The sequence below is a fragment of the Miniopterus schreibersii genome (genome assembly GCF_964146895.1).
Source record: "Miniopterus schreibersii genome assembly, chromosome: 6".
Classification (NCBI taxonomy): domain Eukaryota; kingdom Metazoa; phylum Chordata; class Mammalia; order Chiroptera; family Miniopteridae; genus Miniopterus; species Miniopterus schreibersii.
In genome coordinates, this window is record NC_138107.1 from 72,546,557 (window position 1) to 72,567,694 (window position 21,138).

Genomic DNA, 21,138 nt, shown 5'->3' on the forward strand with positions numbered 1-21,138 from the left:
TCCAACAGAATGACCGGCTCAACAGGAGATTTGAATTGGCAGAGGAAAGAATCAGTGAAGTTTTGGGATAAGCAAACTGAGATTATCTAGTCTGAGAAACAGAAAGAAAAAAGAATGATGAAAAAATGACAGGGGCCAACATCCTTTCCCCATAAAAATACTCAACAAAGTAAGAATACAATGGAACTTCCTAAACCTGATAAAGGCTATACAAAGGGTGGTGGATCATGTTAAGTGCTTTTCCTATATCTATTGACATTATTGTGTGGGTTTTTGTGCCTAATGCTATTAATATGTCTATTACACTGACTGATTTTCATGTTAAATCTTCCTGTCATTCCTGGAACAAATCCTACTTGGTCATGGTGTATAATCTTTTTTATATATTGTAGATTCTGTTAACTAGTATTTTACTGATGCTTTTATATTAATATTCATAAGATATTTTGGTCTGCAGTGTTCTGGTCTAGTTTTGGGATCAGAGTAATACTGACTCCATAAAATGAATTGGAAAATGTTCATTCCTCTTTTAATTTTTGGAAGAGTTTGTAAAAGATTGACATTTTGTCCTCCTTAAAAGACTTTTTATAATTCACCAATGATGCATTCTGTCCCTGAGATTTCCTTTGTGGGAAGTTTTTGGATTGCTAATTCAATCACTTTAATCTTACAAGTCTATGCATATTTCTTTTTTCTTCTTCAAGTCAGTTTTAAGTTGTGTCTTTTTATGAATTTGTCCCTTTCATCTAGGTTATTTGATTTGCCATCACACAGTTGATAATATTTTATTTTAAAATTTGTTGTTTTCAAATTTATTTTTATTGTTGAAAGTATTACAGATGTCCCCTTTTCGCCCCCATTGATCCCCTCCACCCCGCATCCACCCCCCCCCCAGGCCTTCCCCATACCAATGTCTGTCCATAGGTTGTGCATATAAGCATATGCATTCTTTGATTAACCTCTCCCCCCCACTTCCCCACCCCCACCTTCCCTCTCAGATCCCTTAGTCTATTCCATGCTTCTACGTCTCTGGATCTATTTTGCTTATCAGTTTATTAATTCCACGTATGAGTGAGATCATGTGGTACTTGTCTTTCTTTCACTGACTTATTTCATTTAGCATAATACTCTCCAGTTCCATCCATGCTGTCCCAAAGGGTAAGAGATCCTTCTTTTTTATAGCTGCATAGTATATTAGCACTTTTATTTCTCCAAAGCCAGAAGTGGTATCTCCTCTATCATCCCTGATTTTATTAATTTGGGTGTTACCTATTTCACCCCCGGGGTCAGTCTAGCTAAGGTTTTGTTAAATTTTTTGACCTTTCAAAAAACCAATTTTTGGCTTAATTAATTTCTCTATTCTTTTTCTATTTGCTATTTCATTGATTTCCATCCTAATAGATCTGCTAACTTCAACTACATTCCTAAAAACAAAATTTATTTCTACATTTGATATAAGCTGAGTCCAATATATACATAAACATATATATGACATATATTAGAAAAAATATCTTATACAATTATATAGTAAAATATAGTAATTTGCCAAATTAGAAAACGGGCTAAGGATATGAATAGATTTTCCAAAGAAGATGCACTTCCAAAGATGCTCACATCCTTAGTAATTAAGGAAATACAAATCTAAATCAGAAGGTACCACTCCCTACCCAGAAGGATGGCTATAATAACAAAGACAATACCAAGTGTTGATGAAGCTGTGGAGAAACTGAAACCCTCATACATGGCCGGGGGATTGTAAAAGGGTTCAGAGCCACTTTGGAGAACATTCTGACAGTTCCTCACAATGTTAAACATACAGGTAACATGATGCAGCAACTCTAGTACTAAATATGTACCCAAGGGAACTGAAAGCATGGCCACACAAAAACCTGTATGTGAATGTTCATACAGCATTATTCATAACAGCTAAAAACGGAAGCAACTCAAATGCTCATCAATGGATTAAAGGATTCATAAAATGTTATATCCACGTAACAGAATATTATTCCGCCATAAAAAGGAATGAAATTTTGATGCATGCTACAACATGGAAGAACTTTGAAAACATTATGCTAAGTGAAAGAAGTCAGATACAAAAAGTCATATATGATATAACTGCATTTATATAAAATATCCAGAACAGGCAAATCCATAGAGACAGAAAGAAGTTTTGTATTTGCCAGGGGCTAGGGAGAGAAAGCAATGGAAGGGGGGGTGTGTGTGACTACTAATGAGTATGGGATTTCTTTGGGGGGATCATATTGAGTATGTTTTAAAATTAAAGTGGTGATGGTTGCAAAACTCTGTGTATAATTCAAACACAATGAATTGTAGGCTTTAAAAGTGTAAATTGTATGCTATGTGAATTATATCTAAGTGAAGCTATTAAAAAAAAGAACATCATAGAAATTATGGCCATGGAAGGTGAAGTTAGTTGTGATGATTAAGCAACAGATACAAGCAAGAGTACAGAAGAGGCCACCCCTCCCCATGTCAGAGGGGAGAGCCTGGGTTCTGGCTATGGAAATGGAAGTATAACACGACGAGAGAGCAATATATAGGAAACAGATATGCTTCAGATATCACCAAGGTTTTGCTGGTAGGAACCAGGCTGCTGGTATTACCACTGACAGGAAATTAAACTGGAAAGACACAATGAAGTTGTGGGGGAAGACAGCAATTTTATTGAGCTGTTTTCATTTTTAGGTTCTTTGGGTTACCAAATGGTTAACACCCTAAGTGCTTATTATAAAGATTTTTCTAATGGAAAGAAGAAAAGAAAAGAAAGAATAATTAAGATGAGAAACATCAACTGAGGAGTCATTCATACTTCGGTGTCAGCTGAAACTGAAGGGTACACAATGAGCTTTACAAGTAGGTCTCAAGGAAGAAGAGAGGAAGCCCAATCATCTCATTCTTGGGTGATATTCAAAATTACCTTCTCATTCCTTCACTCCTGCTCTTTAAACAGCTGTCTGTGGCATGTGGGTAGCATAGTTTGAAGTGTAGCAGGTGTTTGTAATTTCCTTTCTCAAGGTCACAGGTGACTCTGCCAGTGCACTAGAAAACCACAGCTTTTGGGCCCCTTTCTTCCCACCAAGCCCCAAGATCCCCTTCTCACATCCAGAGCACTCTCTACTACTTATGTCTTTAACTCACCCCACAGCTATCAGAATCGAAGTGCCATTACTCCTAGGAAATCTACTACGACTTTATCCACTAACTTAAATCATATCTGATTAAAATTTCTTGGTGGGTGAATGGGATATTTCCAAGAAAAAAAATTTTAAATTGGCTTTCTTAGATAACTTCCATGGCAGATCTATTAAGAGGAAGGAATCCGTGTTGGGCAATGTCCCTCCTGAAATCAAGACCTTCATACTCCTTTTTCTCTGTCGATCTGGTCAGCCTTTCCAGTGGTAGTTGTTGTCTACACCCTTCATTACCACCCCTGCCTAATCCCATTACAAGTTACAGTGATGCCATAAAGGTCAGAGGAGATACTATACAGTATGCAGCAGAGCTTTTAAAACGATAAATTGCCTTTGTAAGTGTAAGTTGCTATGAATATTACCCGAACTGCTCCCATTTTCCACAGAATCTGCTTTTTATCACTGAGTAGCATTATCTTAATGGTTTATTCACATAAACTGATTCTGCTTCTAGGGAGTTAATACTGTTAGCTCATCTGCCATAATGCATTAACATATTCAATTTAAATGTGTCTAGAAGACCCTTAAGACCTTTTGTGTTTCAGTTTCCCTACTGGGAAATGATGATAACACTTTGATCTTAGAGAACTATTATGACATTCAAGTGAGATAACCTACATAAAAAACACTTAGTACAGTCCCTGGCACAGAGTAAGTGCCCAATACATGTTAGGTATAATTATTATTAGTCAATTCCTAAAGTTCTTCGAGTTATCATAGAGGAATGGTGTGTTGCAGTAAAATATTTCTGTAGAACACCCACCACTATAAATGTGACCATATTTTCCAAAGCAAATATAGATCTACTAACATTCAACTCTATTTCTGAAAATGAAAATTTATTTCTAATTTTGGCATGGCTCTGAATCCAAAAAGTGCCCTCAGAAAAGTCTGCTCATGTTGCCATAAGATATTGCCAGGCAGAGATGCTGACGAGAAACCTTTATGTAGTTCCATTAAAAACGGAACAAGAGGTTTTATTTTCTTCAGGAATTTTCCTCAAACTTTATGCATCATACTAATCTGTGACCCAATTATGTGGTTACACCAAGAGGTGTCTGCATTACCGAACGCTGTGCTGCTATCTCTGCCAAAGACTGATCTCTGGGGGCACGGAGATGATGGCAGAATAAAGGGAATCACAGGAAGAAGGAACTGGGCAAACTCAAACACGTTTGTCAGGGCAGAAGAGATCTATGGAGCATCAGTAGTGGCAGTTGGTAGATGTTCATCTAGCCAGGAAAAACAGAGCACTAGTTTAGTAACTTTTGATAAAATTTCTTCTAAAATGGAGAATAATATTTCATAGGATGAGGAGGGTTAAAATTTTTCTTTTCTAAATAATTGTTTTCTTCATTCTATGGCATAATCTACTCAAGTGTTAGGTTCTTCAATATTACTGCTTCCTTAAAGGGGTCAAATTTAATACTGACTGGCAGGAAAACTTCAAGTAATCAAATTTTATTTTAAAAATTATGCAAGTAAATGCTTTGATAAGCACAATGCCATGTAACACTGTAATTGCTTTTATTTATTTAAAAATTATCTTTATTGTTGAAATCATTATAGATGTCCCCCTTTCCCCCCCCTTGATCTCTTCCACCTGGCATCTGCCCCACTGTCCCCCCAGGCCTTCTCCACACTATTGTCTGCATCCATAGGGTATGCATATATGCATGTAAATTCTTTGATTAATCTCTCCGCCCCCACTCCCCTACTCCCCCCTTCCCTCTGAAATTCATCAAGACTATTCCATGCTTCTATGTCTCTGTAACTATTTTGTTCATCAGTTTATTTTGTTCATCAGTTTATTTTGTTCATTACATTCCACATACGAGTGAAATCATGTCATATTTGTCTTTCTCTCTCTGGCTTATTTCACTTAGCATAATATTCTCCAGGTCCTTCCATGCTGTCCCAAAGGGCAAGAGATCCTTCTTCTTTACAGCTGCATAGAATTCCACGGTGTAAATGTCCCACAGCTTTTTTATCCACTATTAATGGGCACTTTTAAATAACAGCCCCCCCCCCAAAGTGACATAAATAAAAACATAAATTACCCACAGGTAAGGAAATTTTTACTATTTTTATTTTATTTACTGTTTAATATTTTTCTAATGTTCTGAATAAAGACAATGAGGGGCATTATTAAATTTATCAATGTTACAGAGTTTAGAACAGACCTATTTACCACTGCTGGGAAAAAATCAGGATTCAAAAGAATTTTTACAGGCTAGGTAATGAGTCAAAAATAAGTTGACGAAACTCAACAAGGATAAATGGACAACTCTGCACTTAGGGTTAAACAGTAATAGCTGAGAGATTACTGTTAGTGTCAGACATGCACTCAGTACTCGAAATAACAGAACAACACTAAAAAGTAGGTATTATTATCTCCATTCTGGAGATGAGCATACTAAGGCATCATTATATAAATACTGGGAAGCTATGTCTTGATAGCACGTCTTTTAAAACACCAAGGAGTTATGGTAGGTCAAAGTTCAATATCAAACACAGTATCCAGATTATAGAAATCGATAATACCACTACATTTTTCATATTACAATCAGAATATTAAGTCCAGTTCCGGTTGCCCTTTTTTAAAAAAAATATGAGTAAACTAGAATGAAATCAACATAGATTAAGATAAGTCATAGATATGATATAGATATCTCAAACACCTTAAGTGTTGCATTTATGGAAAATGGATTTGTTCCACAATGGTCTACAAAAAGAGTACAGCTAAGATACTAATCATTTGTAGTAAAATAAAAAACTTGAGTAATTAATGAGAACAGTGTTTTAAGGTAGAGCTAATTTTTGTTTTCCAGGAAACAATGTACCCACAAGTAAAGGGACTTTTTCTTTAGTAACCATTGACACATCTTTCTTATATGTTGAAACTGAATGACTGGAAATGTGTTAGAGGTTAGAAATGTACCCAAACTCTTCTAACAATATCCCATTATTAGCAGATAATGTAGTCTTTGGAAAAGTCTTGATGCAAATATCAAGAACTCCAGAGGCTCTGTAGCATGTTAATTAAAAAAGAAAAGAACTTCCTGACTGTTTACTAACTATGTGATCCTAGGCAAGCCTCTTCACTTTTCAATTTCATAATTTATAAAATGGGAATAATAATACCTACCTAAGAATTATGCAGATGAAAAGAAAGTAGAGATACAGATATATTGGTAACAGAGCAAGTATTCAATACATGTATATCATTAATCTTCACAACAGAGCATTAATAAGTTAAATAACAATTTTATATTATTATGATTAACTTATTCAGGATCTTTATGAGGACTGGGAATATAATAATAGCTAGTAATAATATGTGCATGCACTGCAGGGTGCTCAGATCATCATGCTGAACAGGAGCATGCAAATTCCCTCTCTTGATCAAGTACACATTTTACTAAGGGAGAAGTTTACTGAGATCTAAAGAAAAAGAATTAGGATAGATCACGAACAGAAAAGATATGTCATTACAGACCAAGGCAAAGATCACCCACATCCTCATACAATTACTATGTGTAAATGTGAAAGCTGGGCAGTGGAGAATACTGATAGGAAAAAAAATGGACCCACTTGAAGTATGGTGTTAGAGAAGAGCTTTATGAGTACCCTGGGCCCATGAATGAGTGGGTCCTAGAGTAAATTAAGTTTGAAAGGTGTCTGGAGGCAAAAAATGACAAAACTGAAGCTGTCCTACTTCAGGTACATCAATGAGAAGTCAGGGTTCTTTGTAAAAGACAATCATGCTGGAAAAATAGAAGGCAGCAGGAAAAAAGAAAGACCAAATATGAGATGGATAAACTCCATAAAAGCAGCCATAGGCAGGAATCTACAGGAACTGAGCAGAGCTGTTGAGGACAGGACATTGTGGACATCCCTCGTCCATAGGGTCATCAGGAGCTGAAGCCAACTCAACAGCACATAGCACTGGCTGTTGTGGCAGCCTTCATCAGATTCCCTTGTTCTTGATGTCCCTGACCTATCTGGGACCCTGGGGTCTTCCCTTTGATTCTTGACCTAAGAAATCTTCTCAGGCTTGGGATATGTTCTTGTCATTATCTGGCCATCTCTTGTGATTAAATAATACTCAATATCTAGTACACAGAAATATACTGACTGGGATGCAATGTGTCTTAACTCATTCCTGGGAACAATCCTTCAGGTAGGTATTATTATCTTCACTTACAGACGAGGAAACTGAAGCACAAAAAGGTACGTCTCCTGGAGCAAAAGTGGCTGAAGCAAGACTTGAAACCTGATAATTTGGTTCTGGACTCAAATTCTTAACCCTTCTTCTAATATTACTTTTCAGTGTGAACCATGCATGGAACTGCAAGTAGCTCCGAGTGGCCAGAGTGAGAATAATGGGGAAGAGCTGGCAGTAGTTTAGAAAGGGAGCAGAAGGGCTTCAAATGACATGCTGAATAGCTTACTTTAAACAGGTAGGAGACAGGGTGCACCACTGGATATTTAATGCATGATGATATTTATGTTGGATAAATACATAGCTTTGTGGAGAATGGATCTGGGAGGTGAGTAGGTGGAGGCTTGTTCCTGACTCAGCTTTTTCTAAGGGCTGGACATCTGCCTCCTTCCTGGATACCTGTCTTGTGAAGAATCTGCTTGCTCCCACCCATGATAAACAAATAACTTCCCACAGCTGAAGCCTGAGCCTTCTGACTACTGGGTCTCTCTTCTGCACCCCGCAGCTGTAGAGTGTGGCTCTATCAAACATAACAGATGTAGATCTTCAAACTCATCCTCTTTTCTGAGATCACAGCCTATATTCTCAGTTCTCTGCTGAACAGTTCTATTTGTTCATGGCCTTTGGTTACCTGAAATTTAACATGTCTAAAATTGAACCTATTATTTTCTAAAAATCAGCCTTCATTCCTGTTTTCAAAAATAACCTGATAATGGAGTCATCATTCTCTCAGTAACCTGTGTCTGCAGTTTTGGAATCATCTTTTACCACTTTTCTTTTGAGTCCCTATCATCAGTACTAATCTCCAAATCTTTCTCTCAAGCCTACCTCTTTTTCCGTTTCCATTGCTCTTTCCTTACTCAGACTTGTAGCACCTCAAATGTGGATTACAGTAGTTTCGCAACTCACATTCTTCCTATCTCCATCCATCTACAATTTCATGAGCTGCTTTTATTTTAACCTTATAAAATCATTACCACCTTGTAATATATGTAATGGAACATTAGTTGGCCATAAAAAAAGAATGAAATCTTACCATTCGCAACAGCATGGATGGGCTTAGAGGGTATTTTGCTAAGTGAAATAAGCCAGACACAGAAAGACAAATACCACTTGCATACAGAATCTAAAGAACAAAATAAGCAAATAAACAAACAAAACGAAACAGACTTATAGATACAGAGAACAGACTGATGGACGCCAGAGGAGAGAGGTGTTGGGTGGCGGGGTTAAAAAAAGGTGAAGGGATTAAGAAGTACTAATTGGTAGTCACAAAATTGATACAGAGATATAAGGTAAAGCATAGAAAATGCAGTCAACAATGATGTGGTGACTGTCGATGGTGCCAGGTGGACACGTGAATTATCGGAAGGAACACTTTGTAAAGTATATGAATGTCTACTCACTGTGCTGTTTACCTGAAACTAATACAAAATAGTGTTGAATGCAAACTGTAATAGAAAAATAAAATAAAAACACTACCACTGTGATCATATTCTCATGCTCAAATGCCTTACGATTGTTTATACTGAGAAAGTCTTAATTCTTTATCTAACATCCAGTGATCTTTATAAATCATGCCCAAATGACCTTTTCTAAACTTCTAGCTCATGTTAAATGCTCTGCTACATGCTACAGTAAAACTGTCTATCCATCGGTCAACTGTGTGTGCTTTCCTTCTATGGGTCTTTGGTCGCACTGTTACTCTGGTCTAGAATATCGTCTTCCTTTCTACCCCACCTTCTTTACCATCCAGTAGCACCTTCCCAAACAGCTTCTCTAAGCAGCCTTCCCAAACCACTCTAGTCCCGGGAATTCCTACAGCACTCAAGGCCTAACCAACATTCTTCTACTTGAGCACAAGCTGCCTTGGTGATATGACATCTGATTCCTATGGCTCTGAACTTTTATCAATTTTGTGTACTGGGATTTCACATTTTACAGCTAACTTTTCTAATGAGACAAAGAGGTATTCAAAGACCCAAAGCATGTTTTACATTTTTTGTATTTCTACTTTTGCCATACCACTCTCACATGTACCCAGTGCTTAGTACTATACTATTCCATGCACATTCCTAATGTTTACTGATAATTTAGGAAATAAATTCAGATTATGCCACTGTTATGTTATAGTCCTCCAGTAATCTAAAATTTTCATAATTTTAAAAGTTTGCCAGGTAGAAAAATTTAGAATAGTCAAAAGAGAATTAAGGGGGAAAGTCTAAGAAAAACATAAAAGTCAGTGGAGTATGCTGATGGAAAAAATCAACATAAACTTCATAATTTACAATGTCTGGATAAAAAACCTGCCATATAGATACTTAAGAAAAATATTATAGTATGGGCAACTCACAGTGGTCTTAAAGGAGAACCAATTTTGCATTTATGTTTGAATTTCAATAGAACTGCTCTGAATTGCTACTTTATTGATAAGTGAAAACAAATTTTTTTATGACTTAAGCTATAAAAACTTATAGTTTATCAGTTCCCTCTCCACCCTGCAATTACCTACAGGAAGAGATTGGCCATAGGTTCTATTTTATGAGTTTTATAGGGATACATTCACCCCAATTTACATACTATGAATTCCTGGAAAATTCGACAGATTGGAGAAAATAAAGTGCTTCCTTTGGATCAAAGACATTTCATTTGAACTCATGCATTTATCCATAAACAAGCTGCCCCAAATATTATGTTAAAATGTGAAAGATGTATTTTGCATACATACATGCATAAAGTATTTATACTAATGTGTAATAATGCAATATCCAGCAATCTTATGAACCTACAGAGTAGGCTAAACAGTAACAGCCTAACAACTCAAAATGTGGTAGAATAGATACAGATATCATAAATTCAAGGGTCTCAGAATAAAGTTAAATTTGTAGAATTCAGATAAATACACTTATGAATAACATTAGTGTTAAGGGCAAGCAACATCACAAACATCTCAGATACCTTTTCAAAGTAATAAAACACATGAAAGTTTATTACTGATGAAAAATTATGTGATACAAATTTATCAAACCCTTGGAAAACCCAGAAGAAGTGTAATTGCAGAATGAATGAATTAATAGTTTGGTCTTACAATGAGAAAGAATAATAAATCAACATTTAAATTCCCAATGCAGCTAGGCTATTTTAATTCCTAATAATTAATGCAATACTTAGATGAATGGCAACAGTGTTCCAAGAGATAGCCTGGATTTTGTTTTAGCCTGTTGTGTAGATGTGTAGGCTTCTGTGAAAATGCAAGCTGTAGTTTTATAAACTGTCAAAAAGTCCATTTGTTAGAAGAAAAACCGTTCTCATTAATGGGGGCTGTGGAATCAATGAATAAAATAAGAAGAAAGGGGTAATATTAATTAGTGTTACAGGCTTGGAATCAAAGAAGCTTTACAAATATCAGTGACTGATTACAACAAGCCACGTTGATGCTATTTAAATTTTATCTTATTTGTTTTCACTGGAGGATATTCAAAAACAATTCTCCTCAAATCACAAATAATTCTTTATATATTCATCATGGCTTACCATGGTTTAATTCCACCAGACAATATGAAAAGCTGTGGGAACTGATGTGCATATGGTTGAACATTAAAGGACAGGTATGTTTTAACTATATTCCTCATGTAATCATCTCAAATAAGAAAAAATCAAACATGAGGGAAGACTTCCTTATGATAGTTACTATTTCTCCTTGATTTGGAAATAAGTCCTTCATTTAAGGTAAATATGGGACTCAAGCCTGTATCGACTTAACTATTAACTAACTTTTACACCACCCTTCAGGGTTCAGACAATGACCTCTGATTAATCTGAGTCTTATATTATCCTTAATTTGCTGTAGGCTCTAAGCAGGTGCAGCAACTAGTTCTTAAAGTGGAATGCTCTAATTAATTTCATATAATCTAATATTATGATTGTCTAATGTTTCATTTGCTTTTCCTATAATATTAAAATGTCCGAGTGAATATAGTAATATTCAGGACAAGTCAGTAAAAGGAAGCCATACATTTAACCATCATATCAGAACTAGGACATTAAGTATAAAGAAAATAAAAGAAAATCTGTAATACATGAGCAGGCAAAACAGGCCGCCTATACCAAAGAAGAACTGTCCAGTGTCTCTCCTGAAATACTAAACGCTGGAAGGCAAAAGATGATCAATTTCTGCAGTGCTCTCAGGGAAAAAGGCTATGTTCAAATAATTCAAAATCCTGGCAAGCTGTCTTATGCAAAGACAACTAAGAGGTATTTTAAAATACGTAGACTCAGATAATATATCTCTTTCAATTTATATTTCTTGAAAATATAACTTGAAAACATACTCAGATATAAACTAAATTAAGAGCTCGGAATGCAAAAAAAATGAGTAGTGATTATAGCTAGTAAATAAGCAAGGTCTGCTTGGTTTTGGTGGCAGGGGTTAATGTCATGTGGAGATACCTGTTTTACTTTCTATCGAAGGCATCTCAAAAACAGATATGGTATTATTTATGCCAGAAAGAAAAAAATTCCAACAAAAATATTAAAGTTCATTTAATAAATGAAAAGAAACCAGTAAACTAAAAGTAAACTAAAAAGAGAGTGATAGGGAACACAGAACAAAGGTACAGAGGTGGCTCTGTCTCAGGATAACTTATATTTTCTTAAAGAACACTACATCACATTACAGTCCTCTGTAACCATATATTCACTGACAAGTTCATTCCAATTTGGAATGTTGAGACATGCATCTTTCCCTGCTATGGAGGCTTGAGAAAGTCTCATTTCCCTCACTGCACGAGTCGTAGCTAGCATCTCACACTCTCCTAGACCCAAGCCATTTGTGTGGTCCTGGAACAAGCGGGACGTGGGAGTGGTAACGTGCAGGCAATAAGTTGGAAAACGCTGGTTAGGTGTGAGGTCAAGAAGTCACTCAGGGCCCCAGCCTCAGCCATTCTGAAATCCTAGCACATTCCCTTTCTATTTTTTTCTCAGACCCCAGGAATATCTCTCCTTTTTGGGACAATATAATACAAGGTTTGTACTTATAAATATCCTCCCTTAAATTTTTAGACAGACTTTTTCCTCTTTTTTCTATCTCTAAATATATTCTTCTCTTAATCCTTTTAAGGAAAATAAGAGCATATATTGTGCAAAGGATGGAAATCAGGTACAATTATATTTCTGTGAAAATCAGACTTTACCTTCCAGGACATTGGGTTATGAACATACTTGTGATCCTACTTAGAGGTTATAAAAAAAGGGCCAAAGTTAACTGTCAGTAAGCAGGGGGGCTGTGAGGCAGAGGGGTAGTAGAATATGCTCAGTTAGTAGTGAAGAGAGGAGAAGAGCTTTAAAAATGCAAAAAGGAAGCTTGGCTCAAGTCAAAACCTGGAGGACTGAGTGTGTGGGGTGCCTGTATAAACCAAGTATGTTATAACTTACTGACTGCTGAGAGTAGAAATGTTATTAATATAATAGGAACTGCCATTTAATAATCCAACTAGGAAAACATAATCAAAAGACCAACAGTACCTAAACTACCACTATTAGATATTGTTCTTAATTCACTACTGAAAAAGTTAATACTATTATTTTTCATGAATTCGTGAGGATTCAGTTCTATTATTTTCTCATTTAATTAACACGGCAATCTATAATCAGCCTGCAGGGTAAGACAAAACACTCTCCCAGGCTGTACTTTTCTGAGTTCCCAAATGTACAAAAAACTCCCCAGAAATGTAAACACTGGTGCCACAGGAAGGCCTAAAGGAATAACATAAATTTCAAAGTATACAAAACAATCCAATGAGTATATGAATCAAATACATTAAACTAATTTGTTTCCCATAATTGCTAATCTTCAATTTTTAAATATTAAAGAATAAAATTTACATAATGTTATGGCTACTCAAGATAATCGGAACACACACTATAGCCAACTATTTTTTTATGATCACACTAATGATTAATTCCTCAAACACTGGTCTTTTCTGGAGTGCCACATAGCAAGTTCATCCAATATGCTGAATTAATCATTTGGATTTATTACGAACAGAAAACGGAGTCAATTTGCTCTGGAGGAAAATATTATCAATAAAATCCAAATATAGTAGAATATTATCTTCATTTTCTTAAAAAAGATATTAGACATTACCAAAGTTTTCTAACAGCAGGAAATGAGGAGCTGCATTGACTCGAAAGGATAAGAAGATTATGCTTTGAGAAGAGGAAGATACACTCTCGTCTATGTCATCTTATAAATCTTTTAAATGGGAACTATGAACTGATATGTAGTTCATATAAATATCATATGCAGAGACAAAATTTAATCATCTTCCTTTAATTTAATCATCTGTCCTATAATTACTTTTAATATAGTAAATGATACTGTAATTGTTAAATGACTTTTGTTGCCTGGTAGTAATATAAGAGGGCTAAAACCAAAGATTTTACTTTGATAATAACAAAGCCTAGTGATGTGTGAGGAAATGGAAGCATAATGGAATTCTTCCACTACTACAAAACATTCACTCTAAATGATGCTAGTGCACAAAATAACACTCATTTTAAAAAGGGTGTAAATCAATTTGCATATAGATTTGCATTACTTTATTAAAAGTATAAAGTATCTTTAAATTAAAAAATATTCTATTTATAACATTAATATAAACAAATACCTGTAAAAATGATATAGATCTTATTTTCCTATATCTTGGCAAAAAAATTAGTAAATTTTCTTCATTAATTAGAAAGCATGAAGTTCATTTTCCTGAAGGGATATGACTTCTGACAAAAGAGAGGTAATAAGTTTTCTACAATGGCATTATTATAACCAGTATCACTTTGTAGCTTCTTAACAGTTTTAACAATGCAGAAACAGGGTGCCTTACCATTGGTGCTGTATCTACATGATGGTTACAAGGCATTCTTTCTATGCTGACAATTCCTGTGAAAAGAAAAGACTGTGAATATTTGCTGATTATACCTATCCATTTTATTTTGAAGACATTTATGTCAGTAAGATACAACTCCTACAGCTTACAAGAAAAAAGCCTCACTTCTATGGCAGGATACTTTAAAGTTGTTTCATGAATTCTATGGTCAGAAACAGTTGGAGAGTTTAGTTAAGAGACTTGACTCAAGGTGAGCTAAGCCAATTTTCCCATTCCAATGCCCTTTAGCAATAGTGCAAGATGTGTTCATATCCTGGTCTAGGCTCAAAAATTATATATACCATCATCCCCGCTCCGTTGCATTTCTTCCTTGAAAGTTTTGTTTCTGACTTGAGGTCATCAGGTTTTCAAAAAGAACTATCACAAGGCTAGAAGGGAATACTTCCTTATTTTTTTCAAAAAGAATAAATAAATAAATCTATTTGAATTTCTCTGATCTAACGTCCTACTATGACATATTGTGCTACTCAGTCACCATGGAATATACGAAAAATTAAAATTCCCTTTGAGTCTCTCCTTTAAAATGATAAGATTCACTGAGGAACCTGAGAAAAGCCCTTTTATCATGTGTGGATGTATCTTTTTATTCCCAATGTTCTTTACTGCATTTCTTTGTAATAAACAGCTTCTAAGGATAAAACACATTGCATCTCATCTGTAAAGATACTGCTTCAAAGTCAAGCTCAAGTTAAAAATGAACACAGGTGTGGGTCTCGTTTATTTTATAATCTCTACCCATCAGCAAACTAATGAGTTAGGATCTTAAAATAGTTTGTTCAAATAATTCTAAAGGCTGTCACATGCAGGGCTGGTCAGAAGGGAGAACTGCAATGTACTTACTGTTAGTATCAATTAGCAAAATTCCTTGTTGAAACAAAACACTAGATTTTCTCATTTACAGGCATTTAACTAATTTTTCATAAAGTATGATTGAGAGCAATACAGAATAATAAATTTTTATCACTATGCAAGAGCATATTCAAAATAAACAAAGTATCATAAAACATGATTTTTTAAAAAAGTTTGTTTCATTTAAAAACTTCTTTCAACATCTACTGTTAGCCAGTGAAGTATAAAGGCCAATACTACCTTTATCCAATCAAGTAATATTTATTGAGTGGCTATGGGCACTCAGTAATAAAAGTTACATTATAAAGGATAAATTATGATTTCTGACGTCAAGAGTCTAGAAAAAAAAAGATATCTCTTTTTGAAGAAATATCACTGAGAAAGTTAACAATTTTGTCTTAAGTGTAATAACAGTCTTTAAGATGCTTTTGATGAACAGACACATTTCTAGTCATACAATTCATACACTGGCCTTGAATTTAAAAAAAAATTAAAAATCCGAGTAAAATATATTGTAAAATATTCAAATAATGCCAGTTCTTAACACAAGATTTTAATAATTCTTTAGTATATAGAACAAATGGTGAAATTCCCACTTCCCCAGTGCTACATCTCTCTCTAGCTGCAACCACTGAGAACAGTCTGGTGTCACACGCTGGCTTTTAAATGAAAGTGGTCATACTAAGCAGTTCATTCAGGAATTAGCAACATCTTACATGTGTGTTCTCATTATTGTAATCTGCTATACAATTGACCTAGGCTGACTACTGATTTTAAAATTCTTATCTAATTACAAAGTAACTTCAAAATTATGGGGAAAAACAAACAAAAAAACCTCAAAATCTATATCTTCAGTTTATAAAATCAGAAAGAAAAAACTACATAATTTACAGTTTCAATTTTGGGATGTATTAAAAATAGTTTTTTTAAAAGTGGATTATCCAAAAATATAATCTTAGTTTTAAATTTAGATTGCCTGTTGAAATAATATCATTTGGAAATATAATCATACTTGTTTGTTCTAACTTTTAGCAAAGAATATACAGAAAGGTATAAGTTTAAGTAAAAATATCCCAAATAGCACCCTGTTTCATGTAAATTTTACCTAAAGAATCTATATTTATACCTTATTTCACTTTTACTAAAGTGAAAGCTCATAATAAGTAGCTTGCTGTTGTGGCTATTTCTGTGTGCCAACTTGGCTAGAGTACCCAGATATATGGTCAAACATTCCAGATATTAATGTGAAGGTATTTTGTGATGGTATTAACATTTAAATCAGAAGATTTTGAATAAAGTAGATTGTGCTCCATAATGTGGGGGGTCTCATCCAAACAGCTGAAGGCCTTAAGAAACAATGACCTAAACAAACACTTCGAAAATTTATATGGAACCAAAAAACACCCCGAATAGCCACAACAATCTTGAGAAAGAAGAACAAAGTTGGAGGGATCACAATACCAGATATCAAGTTATACTACAAAGCCATTGTAATCAAAACAGCCTGGTACTGGAACGAGAAAAGACATATAAATCAGTGGAACATAACTGAGAACCCAGAAACTGACCCATGCCATTATGGTCAATTAATACTTAACAGAGGAGGAAAGAACATACAATGGAGTAAAGACAGTCTCTTCAATAAATGGTGCTGGAAAAATTGGACAGGTACATACAAAAAAATGAAACTAGATCACCACCTTACACCATACACAAAAGTAAACTCAAAGTGGATAAAAGACTTAAATATAAGACATGAAACCATAAAAATCCTAGAGGAAAACATAGGCAGCAAAATCTCAGACATCTCTCATAGCAATGTTTGCTGATACATCTCCTAGGGCAAGAAAAACTGAGAAGAAAAGAAACAAATGGGCCTGCATCAAAATAAAAAGCTTCTGCACAGCAAAGGAAACCATCAACAAAACGAAAAGGGAGCCCACTGTATGGGAGAACATATTTGCCAATGACATATCTGATAAAGGGTTAACATCCAAAATATATAAGGAACTCATACAACTTAACAAAAGGAAGACAAACAATCCAATTAAAAAATGGGCAAAGGACCTAAATAGACACTTCTCCAAAGAGGACATACAAATGGCTAAGACACACGTGAGAAAATGCTCAACGTCACTAATCATCAGAGAGATGCAAATTAAAACCACAATGTGGTATCACCTCACACCTGTCGGAATGGCTGCCATCGACAAGTCAACAAACGACAAGTGCAGGCGAGGGTGTGGAGAAAGGGGAACACTGCTGGTGGGAATGCAGACTGGTGCAGCCACTATGGAAAGCAGTATGGAGTTTCCTCAAAAGATTAAAAATTGACCTGCCATTTGACCCAGTGATCCCACTTCTAGGAATATACCCTAAGAATCCTGAAACACTAATCAGAAAGAACTTACGCGCCCCTATGTTCATAGCAGCGCAGTTTACAATAGCTAAGATCTGGAAACAGCCCAAGTGCCCATCAGTAGATGAGTGGATAGAAAAGCTGTGGGACATTTACACCATGGAATACTATGCAGCTGCAAAGAGGAAGGATCTTTTATCCTTTGGCACAGCATGGAGGGAACTAGAAAGTATTATGCTAAGTGAAATAAGCCAGTCAGAGAAAGACAAGTACCACATGATCTCACTTATATGTGGAATGTAATAAACAAAATGGGCAAAATGGGTCCAGAGACATAGAAGCATGGAACAGACTGAGGGATCTCAGAGGGAAGGTGGGGAGGGAGTAGTGGGGGGGGTGGGATTAGTCAAAGAACTTACATGTCTATAAGCATAACCCATGGATATAGACATTGGTCTGGGGAAGGTCTGAGGGTGGGGTGGATGCGGAGTGGAGGGGATCAATGGGGGTAAAAAGGGGATATCTGTAATGTTTTCAACAATAAAGATAAAGAAACTTAAAAACAAAAAAGATAATTTTAGTTAGAGAACCTATGCTAACACAGGCAAAAATTATAACCACAAACACACAGAAAAGATAAAATAGAATGGTAACTTTTGTCAGATATTTCAAGAACATAAACCATTTTCTCTCCTGCAAGACATTAGCAATCTAGCTGGGTAATGAACTCGAAAAAAATAAAAAAATAAAAATATCTCTCCATGTCAATAAATATATATCCACGTCATAATAATGGTTATATAGCACAGTAATGTGTCTGAATATGCTATAATTTATCTAACTAATGCACATTAGAAGGTTTTTAGTCTTTTGCCAAACTTTTGCAGATATACACTCTGATACCATGAACAACTGTGTACACTCATATTTGTACCCTTTTAAACAATAATTTCAAGACTAATTACTAGTCACGAAATTTGAGTCAGCAAATTTTCCTCTAGCATTGCTGAATCAACTCACTGTCCCATGAAGAGTACATACAGTAAGAACACACTCAGTGTCCCTGTACTGTAGCAACACAATACAAAACTTGGTCAATCTTTTTATTATTTATTGAGTGAATATGAAATAATAGTGTATAGTTTTCTCAAAGAGTAGAAATCTTTAATCTTATAATTATAGTGTGTCCACTTATATTTTCCCTTTTGCAGCATTTCCTTATTTTATTTGTCTCTTTCTATAGGAGTACCTTAAGTATGTTTCCACTGATGTGCCTATTTGATCCTGACCAATAGTTTAAATTATTATTGCTTTGCCATTTGTTTATAAATAGTATAAATGTAACAGGAAATGCATATTTATAAAGGTTTGAAAGAAATCGCCAATAAAGCAAATTACATAGGCCTCATTTTTTAAAAAAATGACTAATTTATTAAAAATTTCTACATTTCCTCCATGGTTGAGTTTTGTCTTTTCAATGTGAAAAATCACTTTTGGTGCCAATTTTGTTATTTTCATTTCCCCAGAACATTATTTTCACAGTGTTTGACATATTTCTTTCTTATAACTAGCTTATTAAAGCTATGCAATCTTCCTTTTTGTTAATTCTTAAAGTTGTGTGTTTTTAGTTTTAAACATTTTCTTTACTATGCACATTGGGAGTTTATGTATTTTTTATTTATATAAAGAATATTTTGCTGGTTTATTTATCAACTTTAATTTTCAAAAATTTATAATTCATTTATTTTGGTCTCATTTTTATTTATTTTTCTTTTGCCTCAATAGGTCTAAATTATTGCTTCATTTGCCAACTCTTGAACTAACTGATTAAGTCATATTTTTTTGTGTAACAATAATGCACTTTTATAAAATTCTTTGGTTTATTTTACCAGCTTTATTGAGGCATAATTGACAAGCAATAAATATTAAAATTGTAAAAGTGGATATGCTGTGAAACAATTATCACAGTCAAAATGAGTTAACTTTTTAAGAAACTGCCAAAGTCATTCCCAAAGAGATTGAATTATTTAACCTTCTCTCGGCAGTGTATAAGAGTTTCAGTTCCTCCACATACTTTACAATATTTTGAAAGTTCAGTCCTTTCAACTTCTGCCATTTTAATAAGAACACTGTGGTAATTCGTTGTTTCAATTTGCATGAAATTCTATTATGTTCTGATGTATCCCAGATATACTGTGATTTCCTTTTGAAATAATAATTATTAAAGGGAGTTAAAAAGTAAAAAAACAAAAAACACACACAAAACAATGACCTCACTGAAAAACAGGGAATTTTGCCATTAGGCTGCTTTTGAACTTGATCTGTCACTCTTCCCTGGGTTTCCAGCCTGCCAGCCTACCTGAAGATTTTGGACTTCCCAGCCTCCATAATCCTGTGAACCTATTCCTTAAAATAAATCTATAAATATATCCTATTGGTTCTCTTTTTTTTGCAGAACACTGATTAATATACTTACTTTATGGAAAACATAAAATAAAAATACAATTACTTGCATTTATAATCTAATTTAAATTTTTGTTCATTGGCCCAGCTGGGTGTGGCTCAGCGGTTGAGCATCAGCCTAGGATCCAGGTGATCAGGGTTGGATTCCTGGTCAGGGCACATGCCCGGGTTGCGGGCTCGATCCCCAGTTGGGAGCATGCAGGAGGCAGCCGATCAATGACTCTCTCATCATTGATATTTCTATCTCTCTCTCTCCCTCTCCCTTCCTCTCTGAAATCAATAAAGATATATTTAAAAAAATAAAAAATAAAAATAAATTTTTGTTCATTGAATATATTAATAATGCAGAAATATACTTAAAATGTACAATTCATCATGCAGTATTTTAAAATTAGAATACCTCAAAATGAATGTCAAAATAACATCTGCAGAGTTAATCAATGTATCAATAATTTTTTTTAAAAAGTCGTTGTGTCAATAAATATTTACTGCTAGATTGTCTAGTCTGATAATCTCTGCTTTTTAATGTTGGAACTATTTATGTTTAATGCAATTTTGGTATGGCTGTATTTAAGTCTGATACTTTATTGCATCTACTTTTATTCCTTTCTTCCTCGTTTTCTATACTCTTTTGGAATAATAAAATATCTTTCTTATTCCCCCTGATTGCTAAATTTTTAGATATTCATATATATACCGTTTTTAGATATTCATATATATAGTTTTTATTGATTTTAGAGAGAGAGGAAGATAGGGAGGGAGAGAGAGAGAAATATCAATGGGAGAAACAATGATTGGCTGCTTCCTGCACGCTCCCTACTGGGGATCAAGACCACAACCAGGTCATGTGCCCTTACTGGGAATCAAACTGGTGACCTTTAGGTGCATAGGATGATGTTCAACCAACTGAGCCACACCGGCCAGGGTATCTTTATATTTTTAATGGTTAAACTAGAGATATAATAGACATCTTTAATTTATTACAGTGTACACTGGATTAGGATTTTCCATTTCACAAACAATACAATCACCTTAAAACAGTATTATTTCATTAATCCTACCACTCTTTATGTTACTGTTATCTTA

General features: G+C 34.7%; 1 protein-coding gene across 4 annotated transcripts in view; it reads right to left on the reverse strand.

The window, feature by feature from the left end:
* Positions 1 to 21,138, reverse strand: part of AHI1 (Abelson helper integration site 1) — a 140,329-nt gene that overhangs the window by 39,599 nt on the left and 79,592 nt on the right. For 3 of the 4 annotated variants that reach the window (XM_081139862.1, XM_081139863.1, XM_081139861.1), the window contains exon 19: positions 14,319 to 14,374. In XM_081139862.1, the coding sequence (XP_080995988.1) occupies positions 14,319 to 14,374 (56 nt within the window). Of the gene's footprint in view, positions 1 to 4,302; positions 4,445 to 14,318; positions 14,375 to 21,138 lie in introns of those variants that run through there. The other variant, XM_081139864.1, reaches the window with a different exon arrangement.